The following is a 13,385-nucleotide window of genomic DNA, read 5'->3' on the forward strand; positions in this document are numbered from 1 at the left end:
ATTACTGTTCATGTATTACTTAATGGCTGACAGACACATCACAGAAAAAGTAAGAAGAGATAAAGTATAAAGTACATACTAAAAAATCATCTTCACTTAACTCTAAAATCATCAATTTATATATTTTATTGTATATATATTTTTATTTTTTTGCTTTGATATAATTGATATTTCAAATCCTACTACCTGGTGCTTGGTATTGTTGTGTCCTTTTCTAATGCAACTACATAATTTTCCACCTCTGTTTAGACTGTACACTTGCTCTAGCCTACATGTGGACAGAAACTTATATATAATAAGTTCACATCCCTTTTGAAAAACTATTTGTCATATTTAATTTAATCCCTCATTTTTATAAACACGCACACATACACACACACACACACAAATATCTTTTTTTTTTTTAAATGTGCACGTGGATTGTTCCACCAGTCCTAAATCTGGAGAAGTAGCCCCACTTTTTAAACATGCCACAGGGCCAGGTCACTATAAATCTACTCCAGACGCTCTGCACACTGTATCCAAATGAATTCATGTTACAGCTATTTTCGTTAGTGATTTCCCACCTGAATTTTGGCCTGCTGCTCATTTTCTAAAGTTTCATAAATCCTCCTTGTGAGCACTTGTCTGATTTAAGGCGACGACAGACGCGGTTCCTCTGGCGCGCTCGGACTTGGATTTGTCCTCGGCTGAGTCAGCTATCCCGTCTGTTTGCCACTGCGGGGCGTCTGGGCGCTGGAGCGGCGCCTTGAACCCCCTTCGGTGCGCTCCCCGCAACAGACTGCCAGGCTGCACCTAAGCAGGGAGCCCGCGTGGCCATCATCTCTCAGCGTTACGCTATCGCACAGGCTGAGAGGCATCACCACCCTCCGCCTGTCTTTCCCCTAAACCTGTGGGATAGATGTGACCTTTCTGGAGCAGAATTCATTACAATTATAGAGCAAATATGAAGATTTTTATTACTAATACTGAAACAATCAATTCTCATTATTAATAATTGAAGGGGAAAGCCCGATTACTTATTTATTATCTTTTCTCAAGAACAAATATTTAGATTTATATAGTTATTAGCCTATCTTAACGTCCAGTCTGTATTACCTCAATACAGGCCTCTTTCTTGTTATTATAAAAAAAAACACACACTGGAATTGAGTCAAACTGAACTCAGACAGAGAGTAACTGGAGCTCACGGTCTTCTTTGGTCCGCTGCGTCCGTTTGCATGTAATTAAATAGCGCCGTGCGCACTTATCGGACGGATCTGACAGTAGAGTATCTAAATGCGGTCCCTGTCCTGTGCACCTCTCCCCCCCGTCCCCTTCCAGCTCTACCTCTCGGTAATTGAATTAGCTCGGTTTTAGGCGGGGGAGGGGCTTGGCTTTGTTCGAGTGACGCCCATTCAAATAATTTCAAACCAATGGGACTATCCCCCGCTCCTCCGTAACCAAACCCACTCTCTCAGTCGGCGTCTGGAGCTGCCTGCCTTTGCCCTCACCTTCCTGCGTGTCCCGGCGTTTCAAACCCAAACACAAGAATAGAGGAAGACTACACGAAACGCACATGGGAGAACGCGAGGTTTTTTTCACGCCCGCACGTCGCACGATGGCTTATATATGAGGAGGACACTTTGGGATGTGGACATAAACAAGCGTCTCCACGGAGAGAAGCGCATGAGAAAACACAACGCTGTCCGTAGTCTCCGACACCGAGAAGGACTCCTCCCCACCTCGGCCGTGACACCTCCCGGTAAATCGCTGAGAAAGGATAACAGCCTTTTTTTTTTTTGGATTTTTTTTTCTGGAGACGAGAGACCGGGTCTAACACTGCCATTCAAATGCCAGTGACTGACTGACTGTATGGCTTTAAAAAGTTGCCTGGAGAACATGGACATCTGACGTGCGCCACACGGCGTCATTGGACACATTGAGCCTCTCTCTCTCTCTCTCTCTCACACACACACACTCTCTCTCTCTCTCTCTCTTTTCTCCATCACATCTCGGACTGAATAATCCCCTGCGCTTTGGGTTTGGAGTAAGAAGAAGTGTTGAGCAGTTGTCATTTGTCCTGACACAGGCTACATCCAGTAGCTCCCCGCAGAAAGGGAACATTACCACACCACAGAAGACACTGCCTGTTGTGCTGCGCATTTGTGTGTGCCGATCTCACTGTTTGTGCGTTAGAGGGAGAGAGATATTCTGTCAGCCCACCACGGATTTGTCCGAGCTGACATCCCGCATGAAATAAAGCGTATGATTCAACTGGACACTCGCCCTGCATCAGAGAGAAAACAACACTGACGCGCTGGTTTTCTAACTTTACATTTCCGTCAGACCGAACAAGTGTCATCTCAAGTGTCCCCTTGAATGGTCACAATTTTGCCTTTTCTGTGCAGTGCGCGTTTGTATTTGTGTAGCATTCACAAACTGCGCCAGACACACACGGCCACAGGTGAATGAGACTCGTCACCTGTCCCGGTTGAAGCGCTCGCACAACTCGACTGACTGACCCATACTTGAAGAGGAATACGTGCCGAAGTTTCGCCGTAGTGATGCTGCAAGTGGAAATGGTCCTCTTTGTCTGCCTGGTGCTGTTGATGTGTGTTTTTAGCCAGGAGCCCAGCTCCAAAGTGGTGGCCGACCGCTACGCCGTCTTCTGGAACCGGACCAACACCAAGTAAGTAGCCTCACACCGGGGCAGGTTTACCGCGGAGAGTCGGCGATGTTCCGTCTCCTCTCCTCGCATCTGCATGAGCCACGGGGTTCGCAGGTTTGCTGGACCACATCGGTGTTTATTCTCCGCAGTGAGGGCATAATGCCAGTAGCTGTAGGTACAGGCTATAGCCGAGGACAGGAACAGGAGAGAGTAAGCTGTGCTGTGTCTTTTTTTTCTTCTTTTTAAATACGTGGCTGCTCACAAACAGCGCGTCCCAGGAAACTACAGATTAAAACCGTGCGTAATAAGGCCCGAACATAACATTAACCGTCTGATGTTGCATCGCTTCACTCGCTGTCGATATTGCTCCGATAAGGGAATTTACCGTTTCACTGTGAATTGTTCAGCTGTAGGTACAGGGACAGAGCTGTAAAACCTGGAGCATTATCTTGTGTTGTTTCTCTGTCCGGCGGACTCAGGCAGGGTATTTAGACAACCCCAATGTAACCATTAACCCCAGTATCTAACCAGTCTCTTCTATGCTGAACACCTAACAGATCCACATCAGCACGAATCCTACAAAGTCCATTTTCCTACCAAATGTGGCCGCTCACCTCCTCACCAGACTGTGTGAAGGCTCAGTGCCTTGATTTGGGGAAAAAAAAAAAAAAAAAAAAAACTTCAGTTGTAGTCAAACAGGCCAAACGCCCTGTGCAGTGAGAGGGAAAGCTTTGGTATGAGCTTCTGTGTTCAGTTTGTATATTGTGAGGCTTCACCTCTAGAAAATACTAAATTTAGCCGTTAAGAGCATAATGTATCAGTCAATATTAAACAGCTCCACCAGGAAATTCACTACAGTTATCATAATGTCATTTACTGGGCACAGAGCGGTCTCAGCACTTATGAAAGTATCTAAAGCAGAGCTTCATGAATATCACAGAGGCACCATGGCAGCAGAATTACATCAAATGACAAAACTCAGTAAGCTGAAGCCCAAGTGCAATATTATGATGATTTTACTTTAGAATTTGTTAGTGTTTATGGTTCCAAAGAGCTTCAGTTTTTTTTCTGTTAACATTTATTCATTAACAGAGTCATTGAATGACTTTTTTATGTGAAGACACGTTTCCTAGAGAAGTTGAACAAATTGTAATTAATTTATGTTAAATTTAGATATTCTCCAGCCAATACAACACTTTTTTTTTTTTTTTTTAACTGTGCAGCACTATAATGTACTTTTGTGTATTTGGACACTCGACATTTGAAGCACACTATTGTAAAGTAAAAAAAAAAAAATTCCAATTAAATGTGGTTTAATAGTAGATTTATTTACTAAAATGAAACCTAAAAAATGCAAATCAATTCTGGGAAATAAAATCCAGTGCAGTGACTGCATAAAAAGGCTTTCATTAAAGTAAGAACAGTGGAAACCAGGGACTTAGCCTTTTGAAAACTTTTGAAAACTTTCTCTCAGTTTAACAGTGTACAGCTTCTTTATTCTAAAATGAAATTTTACATATTGTTTTTCCTATATTCTATATGTTGGCGAAGACGAATGGTTACACGTTCAGACGTTTGGAGGCACACTGTCCTGAACTAATGTTTCAAAAATGTACATAAGTATATATTTCTGAGTTTTTTTTCAGACAGTTAATTTAAATATTGCCACAAGTTGTAGGAATTAAAAGTGTAGTCTTTTCACTTTGCATATAAATTAACAAAAGGACAAGTGTGTGTTCAACATAATAAAGATTCAGCAAAAATCTGCCAGCAGTGAAGGGAAGACTTTATGTGCTGTTGACTCAGACGGGCCACACTAGAGGTCTTCAGAAAAGTTAAAGTAAAAGTTTCTCAGATGTGCCTCAGCCCTCGGGTCGAGCCTCTCTCTGCCCGGACAGTCTCGAGACAGTCTCGGTGTTCAGTGTACGTGTTTGTCGAGACAGCATTTCCTCGCTAAAAGTCCCTCATGGAGTTAGACTGTACAGCCTTGTCCCGGGCTTATTAAGTCTAAACACTGCTGGTGGAGTTTACATAGATCTTTCACTCAACTGCCACCGGCACTTAGTATTTGCTGAATAAAATCCTCAGCTTAGCCTCCAAGTGCGCACAAAGCCATTAATAGCACATGCTGAATTTGTTGCACAACTATTTATATTCAGTTTGAAGTTTGGGAAAACATGATTTATTGCTCGAAGCAATTAGTGGTCAGGGGTACAAACGGAGGGCTGACTGTAAGCGCTCTCCTGAAGTCAGGGCCAGTCTAGCAGGGTGCGTAGATCCTCGGCCTGATATACGGTAGACCATGACTGTTGTGGTCTTGGTCTCTGCTCCGACTTACCCTGGCTGTTTATTTATGGAGCGCTCTCTTCAATGGAGGCAAACACAATTTTGAGTTTAATCTTGATTCCTGCTGTTGATAGACCTACTTTAATTAGACTGTACATTTTTTTTTTCGGCAAAAAAAAAAAAAAAAAGAAGAAAAGTTTTGACTTGACTGGCTGCTCAGTTAACTTGATATCTTCCAGATGTGCTGACAAGTTTTCTCAGTTTCAGTGAAAGAAAAAAAAAAAGTGTAGTTAGAAAAAAAGGGAAATTTAAGTAAATCCTGTTAATCTCACATCTGACACACTAACACCAAAAGGGAGAGAGAGAGAGAGAGAGAAAGAGAGAGGGTGAGAGGAATGAAGAACTTTGTGATCCACTAGTCTGCATGCGTGTTGTGCCTTTTACTCTCTTTGTGTCCGCAGTAAAGTCTCGAGGAAGAGATAGCTTCCTGAGCCTCATCTGTTTCTGAAGCTCTGACTTGCCTGAGGAAAGGAAACAGGTTTTCACAGAGGCTGTAATGCGGCTAACACCAGTCACTCCGTTATACTTACTCTAAATAGAGTTTGTTTGACTCTCACCCCTACAGGGCTGAGGCAGGAAGCCAGAAAGGTAACGTAACAGCAGAGAGGAGACGGAGAGAGGCAGAGATAGCAAACCCGTCTTATTGATGACTCAGTTAATAAATATCGAGTCCCTTTCTTCATGCATTACTGTAGAAGGCTGGTGTGGCACTGTAACGTAACTTGCCTCCCGTCTGCCTTTGTTCTGAGGCTGCACGGTCTCACCCAAAGTACGGCTGCTCCAAGAATTTCCACTATGAACGCCCAAATAGTCACATTCGAGCCCGAGTGACGTGTGACGTTGTGACAGCAATAATGTAATTTGTCATGGATAATGTTAGCAGGTAACTTAAAGGATAATTTCAATGTTTTTTCTTTCATTCTAGTTTGACTCTCTCTTTACATTCGCTCTCATTGGTGTCTGAACAAGATCGTTCAGGGCTTGTTTTACCCCCCACCCCCACCCCACTCTCCCCCAACCCAGAAGAAGCCATTTGTCGCCATTCATTTTTTTAATGTTTTTTTGCTCCGTGTAAAAATTGCAGCTTCCACAGACTTGAAAATTGCCCAAGCGAGATAATCCATCACACTGAGACTGTAGTTTGAGTTTGTCACAGAATCTGTTTAGATTTCAATTCATTGTGCCCAAGTTGGATATTTCTCATCAGTGTTTGTAATTCATCACCTGAGACGCACAGACAGAGATGAGAGATTGTACATGGAGACACAGACTACTAAACCTCAACTAAAAACTGTTTGTACTCACAAACCTCGCCTCATCTGTTTCACTTCTCAGGGTGCGTCTAACTACAGTACGATAAAAGTTTAAAACCTAACATTAGTAAGTGATCAAAATAAAGTAAATATTACATTACATGTGTGTAACGCGCAATGATGCGGGGGAAAGTGTGAAGGATAAGACATGGCTTGAAGCTCAAGAGGTGACTTCTGTTGTTGTTGGAGTAACTGGCGCACGAAACACTCTGGTGTAGAGACCTTTACAGTTTAGAGGGTCAGATGTATCGAATGGAGGATCTCCAATAAGGACTTTTTGTGTTTGAAATGGAAGCTTTTTGTTGGCAAAAATGTTTTTGCTAGTTAGAATGTCTTATATTTGTTTTTTCCAGCGGTCGAAATTACAAGCAATTGGTAGATTAGTGTGGAATTTTATCGGTTTGGAGTCTCGTAATTTGTGTTAGCGGTGCCATGGTTGTGTCTGCTGAGTGTTTGTGTTGTTGGTGAGTTGGGTAGGGGCCGAAGGGGATTTCCTCGCTGTTTTGTTGGCTTCACTCCACCGTTGTGTTTCACAACTCCAGCTTGAGACCAGAAACTTGCTAACTTCTGTTATTCTGAATAACACCTTTATCTCCCTCCCTCTCTTCAACACACTCACATTTTCTCTTTTATTTTTCTGCCTGTGGTTCAGTTTTCCTTCGAACTTTTCTCATAGCACCTTAATTTCCACTTTGAGAGTTTTGTCCATCCAAAAGTTATTTTTTGGGCCCAGTGTCGAGAAGCGTAAGAAATCTTCAAGTTTTATCTGTCTATGGAGAGATCCTTCAACTTGAAATAAGTTAAAAAATAAAGGGACATTTCTCTCGGTGGATTCTGACCTCTGCTATCTCTCTGACTCTCTTTGCTTGTGAGTATTTATTCTAATGAGGGGACAGACCGTTGCTCTAATGATGTCTCAGCTGGAACGCCGAAGAGATGGCCCTTTCCTTCCTTTCTCCCCCCTCGCCCTTTCTTCTTCCCCATATCCCTCCTCGCCTTTCTCCCGTGTTGCCTCTCAGCACTCTGCTTCTCCACGTTCCTTCTCTCTCTCTCTCCCTCCCTCCCTCCCTTCCTCCCTCTCTCTCTCTCTCTCTCTCTCTCTCTCTCTCTCTCTCTCTCTCTCTCTCTTTCTCTCTCGCTCCGTCTCTCCTTGCTGGGTACAGAAAATGAATGAATACAATTAGATATTTCGGGAGTCCCTCCACGGTTGATGGTGGAAAAAGACGCGCAGAGGTCAGGCACGCTCTGAGAGGAGCTCAGGGGAGAGGTCACGCACATACGGCGAGGAATAACGAAGCAAAAAAAAAAAAAAAAAAAAAAAGTTGTGGCCTGTGAATGACAAACTAGTAACTAGAACTCTCCTTGAAGTGGAAGGTGTTATTAACATAAACAGTTAGATGCGGTTGTGATCATGCAAATTGCTCAAGGTGATATGTATTTTGCAGCATAATTTATAGTGCAACAAACATTTTTCTAACATGCTGCTTTGTGTGTAGTTGTTCACATTTTCATTCTTACAATGTGCTGTAACTGGAGGTCTACATAAAGTAGTTGTGTCCTATTGTTGCAGTCGTGTCTTTGTCTGTGTTTGAGTGTGTGTGTGTGTGTGTGTGTGTGTGTGTGTGTGTGTGTGTGTGTGTGTGTGTGTGAGCCATGAGGTCATATAGGGCTTGTTTCCTCTCCTTAAGACTCATAGATACCAGAATAATTCCATCTTTCTCCTTTGGACTTATCATTACCTGTCACAGGCCAATGGAACACGAATAAACGCCTTGTCTGTCTGTGCGTGTGTGTGTGTGTGTGTGTGTGCAAATGCTGGCTGTACACTAATAAAGGCACGTACGCATGGAGGTGGAAAGTTCATCCATACACCCATCTAAGATGTGAAAATTGTACTGTATATTACAATACCAGCTTTTATTTAAAATGTAAATTCTGAAAATCAAATTTATATTGCCTTTGATTGCTCATGTGGGTAGTTTTTGACCCCATGCTAGTCTTTCATGTCCACCTTATCATTTTTATACTAACTCGCTTGGAGCTGTTTTACTCTCCACTGCTCTGGCGCTCGTTTCCCCCCTCCTTTGCTCTCTGTCTGCGGAGTGATTAGTTCTCGTTAATGACCCCTTGCTCTGTCATTCTTTTATGCCTGTGGCTCTGGCAAGCACAAGCACCAACCGAGCAGCGGGGACAGTGAGTGTAGGGGACACAAAGACCGCGAGACAGAGGATATTGAAAAATAAACACACGACTTGACGGAAAACCACCAAACTGTAATGATGGTGTTGTGCGATGTAATACTTTTATTAGGTTTAAATGGCACTCTGTGTTTTCTCACCAGACCTGTAAATGCACTTTCCATTTAAATTAGATTTTTTTTTCTATTAACTAGAAAATGAGCCCAGCAGGCAGTAGTCAATGCTTAGTCAATGTGCTTGGCAGAGCAGCTGTTCTTCAGCGTGCGGTGGAAGAGGGGGAGGACTCTTGGCCGTGACCCTTGTGGAGGTGCTATGCGGCGGACAGAAGCAGCCCTGTCGCCGGGGGTGCCTGGTGGGCAGGCTGTAGCCTTGGATATGCTAATTCTAGTGAAATAAAAGCAGCCTCCATCCATCCATCTATCTATCTATATATATATATATATAAATTAAAGCTGAACAATTAATCAAAATATTATCGAAATCACAATATGGCCAAGTGTAATATCCAAAATCGCAGGAGCTGCAGTTTTTTTGATAAAGGTAAAATGTGTCACATTGTGATGCTACAGAGATGCCTTGTCCTACAAATCATATTCTGCACACGTAAAGGAACATGGTTGTTTGGTGCAAGACCCAACAAAAATCTGAAAATCACATCATCATCATTTTTACATTTTTTTCAGTGAAAATGAAATGCAAAATGACCGTTCCAACTGAAATTGTGACTCATATCGCACTCACAGTATCTGCCAAAATAATCGCGATTTTTTGTGTGTATATCATTCAGCTGTAATATAAAAATATAGGTTTTATTTATGTACTATATAGGGCAATATACAAAAAAAAAAATCATATTGCAATTATTTTGGCATATATTGCGATATGAGTCTCGATTTTTTTTTGTTTTGCATATCGTTCAGCCCTGTATAATACACAATAAAAAATATGATGTTCATGTGATTTTTGTTTTTGTGATTTTTGTTGGGTCTTGTACCAAACTAGCCTGTTCCATTACATGTGGAGAATATGATTTGTAGGCTGGGGCGTAGCTCTTGCGATTTTATATATTGAACTTGGCCATATTGCGATTTCGATAGTGTTTTGATTCATCATTCAGCCCTGGTAATATATATATATATATATGAACATTATTTATTTATTTGAAAATTATTTATTTAATTAATACTTTTTTAGCTTCAAAATTGGGTTAGGTTATTAGGTAGGCTAGTTTGTGGTAAATAGCTACTTTCAAACATTTTGTTCCTAAAATCTGTCTTGTGTCTTGTGCTTATACTTTTGAACAATTGTTACAGCTGTTTGACCTTCACTGTGTTGATTCATTTACCTGAACACGACATCAGAAAACCTGTGTTTGCTCATGATTAGATAGGTATCGCTCAGCCTGACTGAGGTTAAATGTGTTAAATTGGTATTAAGAGCCTTAAAAAATACCATAATCAATTTTAATGTTAGGTTATCCACCAAAGAGCAGACAGAGTCTCTCATTATACCGGCAAAAATGGACAGTATTGACTGGCAGTTTCATTTCAGTTGCACATGTTTCCCTCCTTTGCCTGGGGAACCAGATTTTAATGTCCAGGTTTTTGTTTTCAGAGTAATCACTCCAAGGTCAGATGGAGTGCTGTAACACTGTTATCAGCTGAGAGATCTGTCTTTTAGCCCTCATTCAACCCGTGGCTTTCAGGGGAACAGTCCGTATAGCACTACTTGGAAACAATAAAGTATTAACCAGCTTATGCAACACCCACATATGCGCAGCCCGATGCGAGTCTTATATTCTGCCATGAGAGCGATAAAAATAATTTTTCCCTTTCTTGCTATTTGGTTGCCTTTCTACTAGATGCATGTATTTATTCAGGGGCAATTTTTTTCACTATCCTTGCTCTTGCTGTCTCAGTTTCACTCTAAATTTCAAAGTTGGGGAAAGTTTTTTTTTCCCCCTCCGACTGTTTCTTTATTTTTCCTAAAGTTACTTTGTGCCACCACAGAGCAGCTGTGGGACCTTGCAGTCAGTCCAAAGTTGTATTTTCACTGTGATCCCCCGAGTAGATTTGCAGTTAATATGAACATAGTAGACAGAGAAAGAGAAAAAACTATTTTGCCGTCAGGTTCATTTGACTCCCATCACAGAAAAGCATGTTTCATTTTCAGACCCTAAAAAGGAGTGATTAACAGGAATACAGGATCGCTGCAGGTCCAAAAAGGGGTCAAGACGCCAGTTCAGGAATCTCGCCATCGTGTATTATAGGTCCTCGTTCATGGCTGAAAATGGCGCTACCATATCCGTCTTCAGCTTCTCTGCTCTCCTCTGTAAGATGGAGGCTTAGAAGCAGCTGTTACTGTAGTAACGCTTGGTTGATCTATCACCCCTGACCAGAAAGGGGCGCTACTGAGAGGGGTCTGATAGCCTCTCGTGCCCTCTGCTCTCAGCCCAAGGCATTTCAAGTGTACGGTTGGGAGAGAAAGCCACATACATGTGCTTGATTTAAGAAAGCTCTTTCTGCTTTGGTTGATTTGACCTCGTTAAACTCATTTACTGTCAAAGTCATATTGTATTTACAGGACCTACACTTCAGCATGTAAAGGCCAAAACGACGGATGGGTTTCAATTTTCTTTTCTGTTTCTGTCACTGTTCACAATTCAACTGGAAAATGTGACGGGAACGATTGAGACTGTTCGCTTTTTTGCCAGACACATTTTCCACAGATAATTCCTTTCATGGTAGGCTGGCTTCGGACCTTACACTGCCGTTTTCCTTATTTAACTTGGGGGGCTGCGGGGGAGAGACTGGATGTTTTTCTAGCTGGGCAGCAGTGTGGAGAATAGATCCCAGAAGAGAACACATCTCCAACTTGTGAATAAAGACCTAATTGACGGGTTGTAAGCTGTTGTAAATGACTCATGAGGTAATTCGTCTTCACAGACAGACTGAGAAACACACAGGGACTGTACAATTGTGTGGTCTCTCTTTCCCTTTGGAATTGAAAGAGTCTACTTGTTTTATTTCCAGACTTTTATATCCCCAAATAGAAATTTTTTGAGGTCATAAAATGCTGCTTTTTAGCCAGAGACGGTGTTATCACCTCCTCACCTGTTTTGTGGTGAATATCCTTGGATGGCGTGCTCAGCTTCTCGTGTTTTTGTTTGGCGTTTCTTTGTTTGCGTTGGCACAGGCATGAAAAGGTGAAGTGAATTCGGGTGAAAGGACTAATTGATTCCCTGGCCTTGTTTTTAATATGAACACCTCCTTTATAAAGTTCCCGCTGCTGCAACAATTTTCCACTGCCATAAATATAAATAAACAAACAATCAAACAATGTCGCTTTCACTTTGTTCAGTCTACCGTTGTGGCGAGACGTGCCGATAATAAGCTAGCCACATTAGCCTGTTTGAATTGACAGTAGAGAAAAATACTAGCAGCCAATGCCCCCCCCCCCACTCCCACCCCACCCCACCAATGCTGGGCCATGAGACTGAAAGGCGGCCATTGTTCTGCTCTCTCTGTCCACTCCACATAGCCAGGGCTGAAAGTAATGCATGCGCTTTAAACGGAGGCAGAGAAAAAAAAAAAAAAAAAAAAAAAAAAAAAAAAAAAAAGGGAGGAAAGGAGAGGAGTGAGGGAGAATGGTGTGAATGGTGAGGGGAAAGGGAGAGTGCGCACAGCTGAAGTTGTAGTACGCTTTCAGACAGAAAAAGGGAGGAGAGGAGGAGTATAATGCGAGCGCCAGACACGAGGAGAGAGGCATGTAGTCGCCAGGGGTGACACAGTGTGTGGAAAAGACGAGGTGGCAGTTTCCCTCATTTCCAACGAGCCTCATCCATCCTCTCTCATCTGCCTCCTTCCACACCATCCAGCTCATCAGCCCCCCCCCCCCAACCTTCCTTCTCTGTCCTTGCCAAGTTTTAAAGATGCATGTGGCTTGCTGTCTGTCTCTGTCAACCTTGGCGGTGACCGCGGTTGGTCGGCCGGTCGTTCGGTTGGTGGTGGTTCTCCAGGGGACAGACTCTGGGTCTTCACCCCGAGGAGGTGTTGTCTTTGCGGTCCGGGGTTTGGTGACACCGGGGCTATTTTCTACAAAGACAGGATTAAGCCTGCTCAGGTTTAGACCCCTGCTTTGTTACCCCTGACACTGAAGACGTCCCACACACAGGGCTGTGTTTACTTGGGAGCCGGTGCTGTGGTACTAAGTTGCATCCTGGTCTTCACTGCTGTGACATATTGCACGCCGTGCCCTTGAAAGTGAGTTTTCCACTGAAATGCATGTAGCACAGTTGGAATACTAGGGTGTGTGTAATGTAGCGGCTTAATGGAGGGGTTCATTCCAAAGTGCTATATATCTGCGGTGGAGACAAATTGGTACAATAAGAATGAGCTGCTTTTGTCCTCAGAAGTAGATCTACTTTGCAAGCGATGGTCATAAAATGATGGGCTTTCTTTCACTGTGATGAATTATGTGGATAATTATGCATGATTATAATTCAAATGGTGGATATCTCATTTTGAAACAAATCTCTTTGTATTTGTCTTTGACTCAGCTTGTCTCTCTAGTTGCATCAGTTCGAAGGCTTGGGGTCTAACAAGGCTAAGTGGAATTTTGACCAAAAATGAAATGCTAAATTAAAATAATTTTTTAATCTCTCATACTGTATTAAAAGTGTCTCATGTTTAAATTTAAGAACGACCAAACTGAACTTCAACGGCGACTACTTTGGCTTGAAAAGCTCTTTTTCAGATCTAGTCTCCTGGCTCCGAGCCTTTTATTAGGCAACAGATGCCTGTCTGATCAGAGCTCTAAGAAGAATCTGGAATCAAGCAGATAATAAATCATGTTTAAAAATGTAGAACACAGAACTGA

General features: G+C 42.5%; 1 protein-coding gene across 1 annotated transcript in view; it reads left to right on the top strand.

Moving 5' to 3' along the window:
- Positions 1 to 2,546: 2,546 nt before the first annotated feature.
- efna5 (ephrin A5) overlaps positions 2,547 to 13,385 on the top strand; it is a 95,966-nt gene continuing 85,127 nt past the window's right edge. The window contains exon 1 of the mRNA XM_022757822.1: positions 2,547 to 2,671. Coding sequence (XP_022613543.1) covers positions 2,547 to 2,671 — 125 coding nt within the window. The remainder of the gene's footprint in view (positions 2,672 to 13,385) is intronic.

The sequence above is a fragment of the Seriola dumerili genome, unplaced genomic scaffold, assembly GCF_002260705.1.
Source record: "Seriola dumerili isolate Sdu_G_001 unplaced genomic scaffold, Sdu_1.0 BDQW01000290.1, whole genome shotgun sequence".
Taxonomy (NCBI): Eukaryota; Metazoa; Chordata; class Actinopteri; order Carangiformes; family Carangidae; genus Seriola; species Seriola dumerili.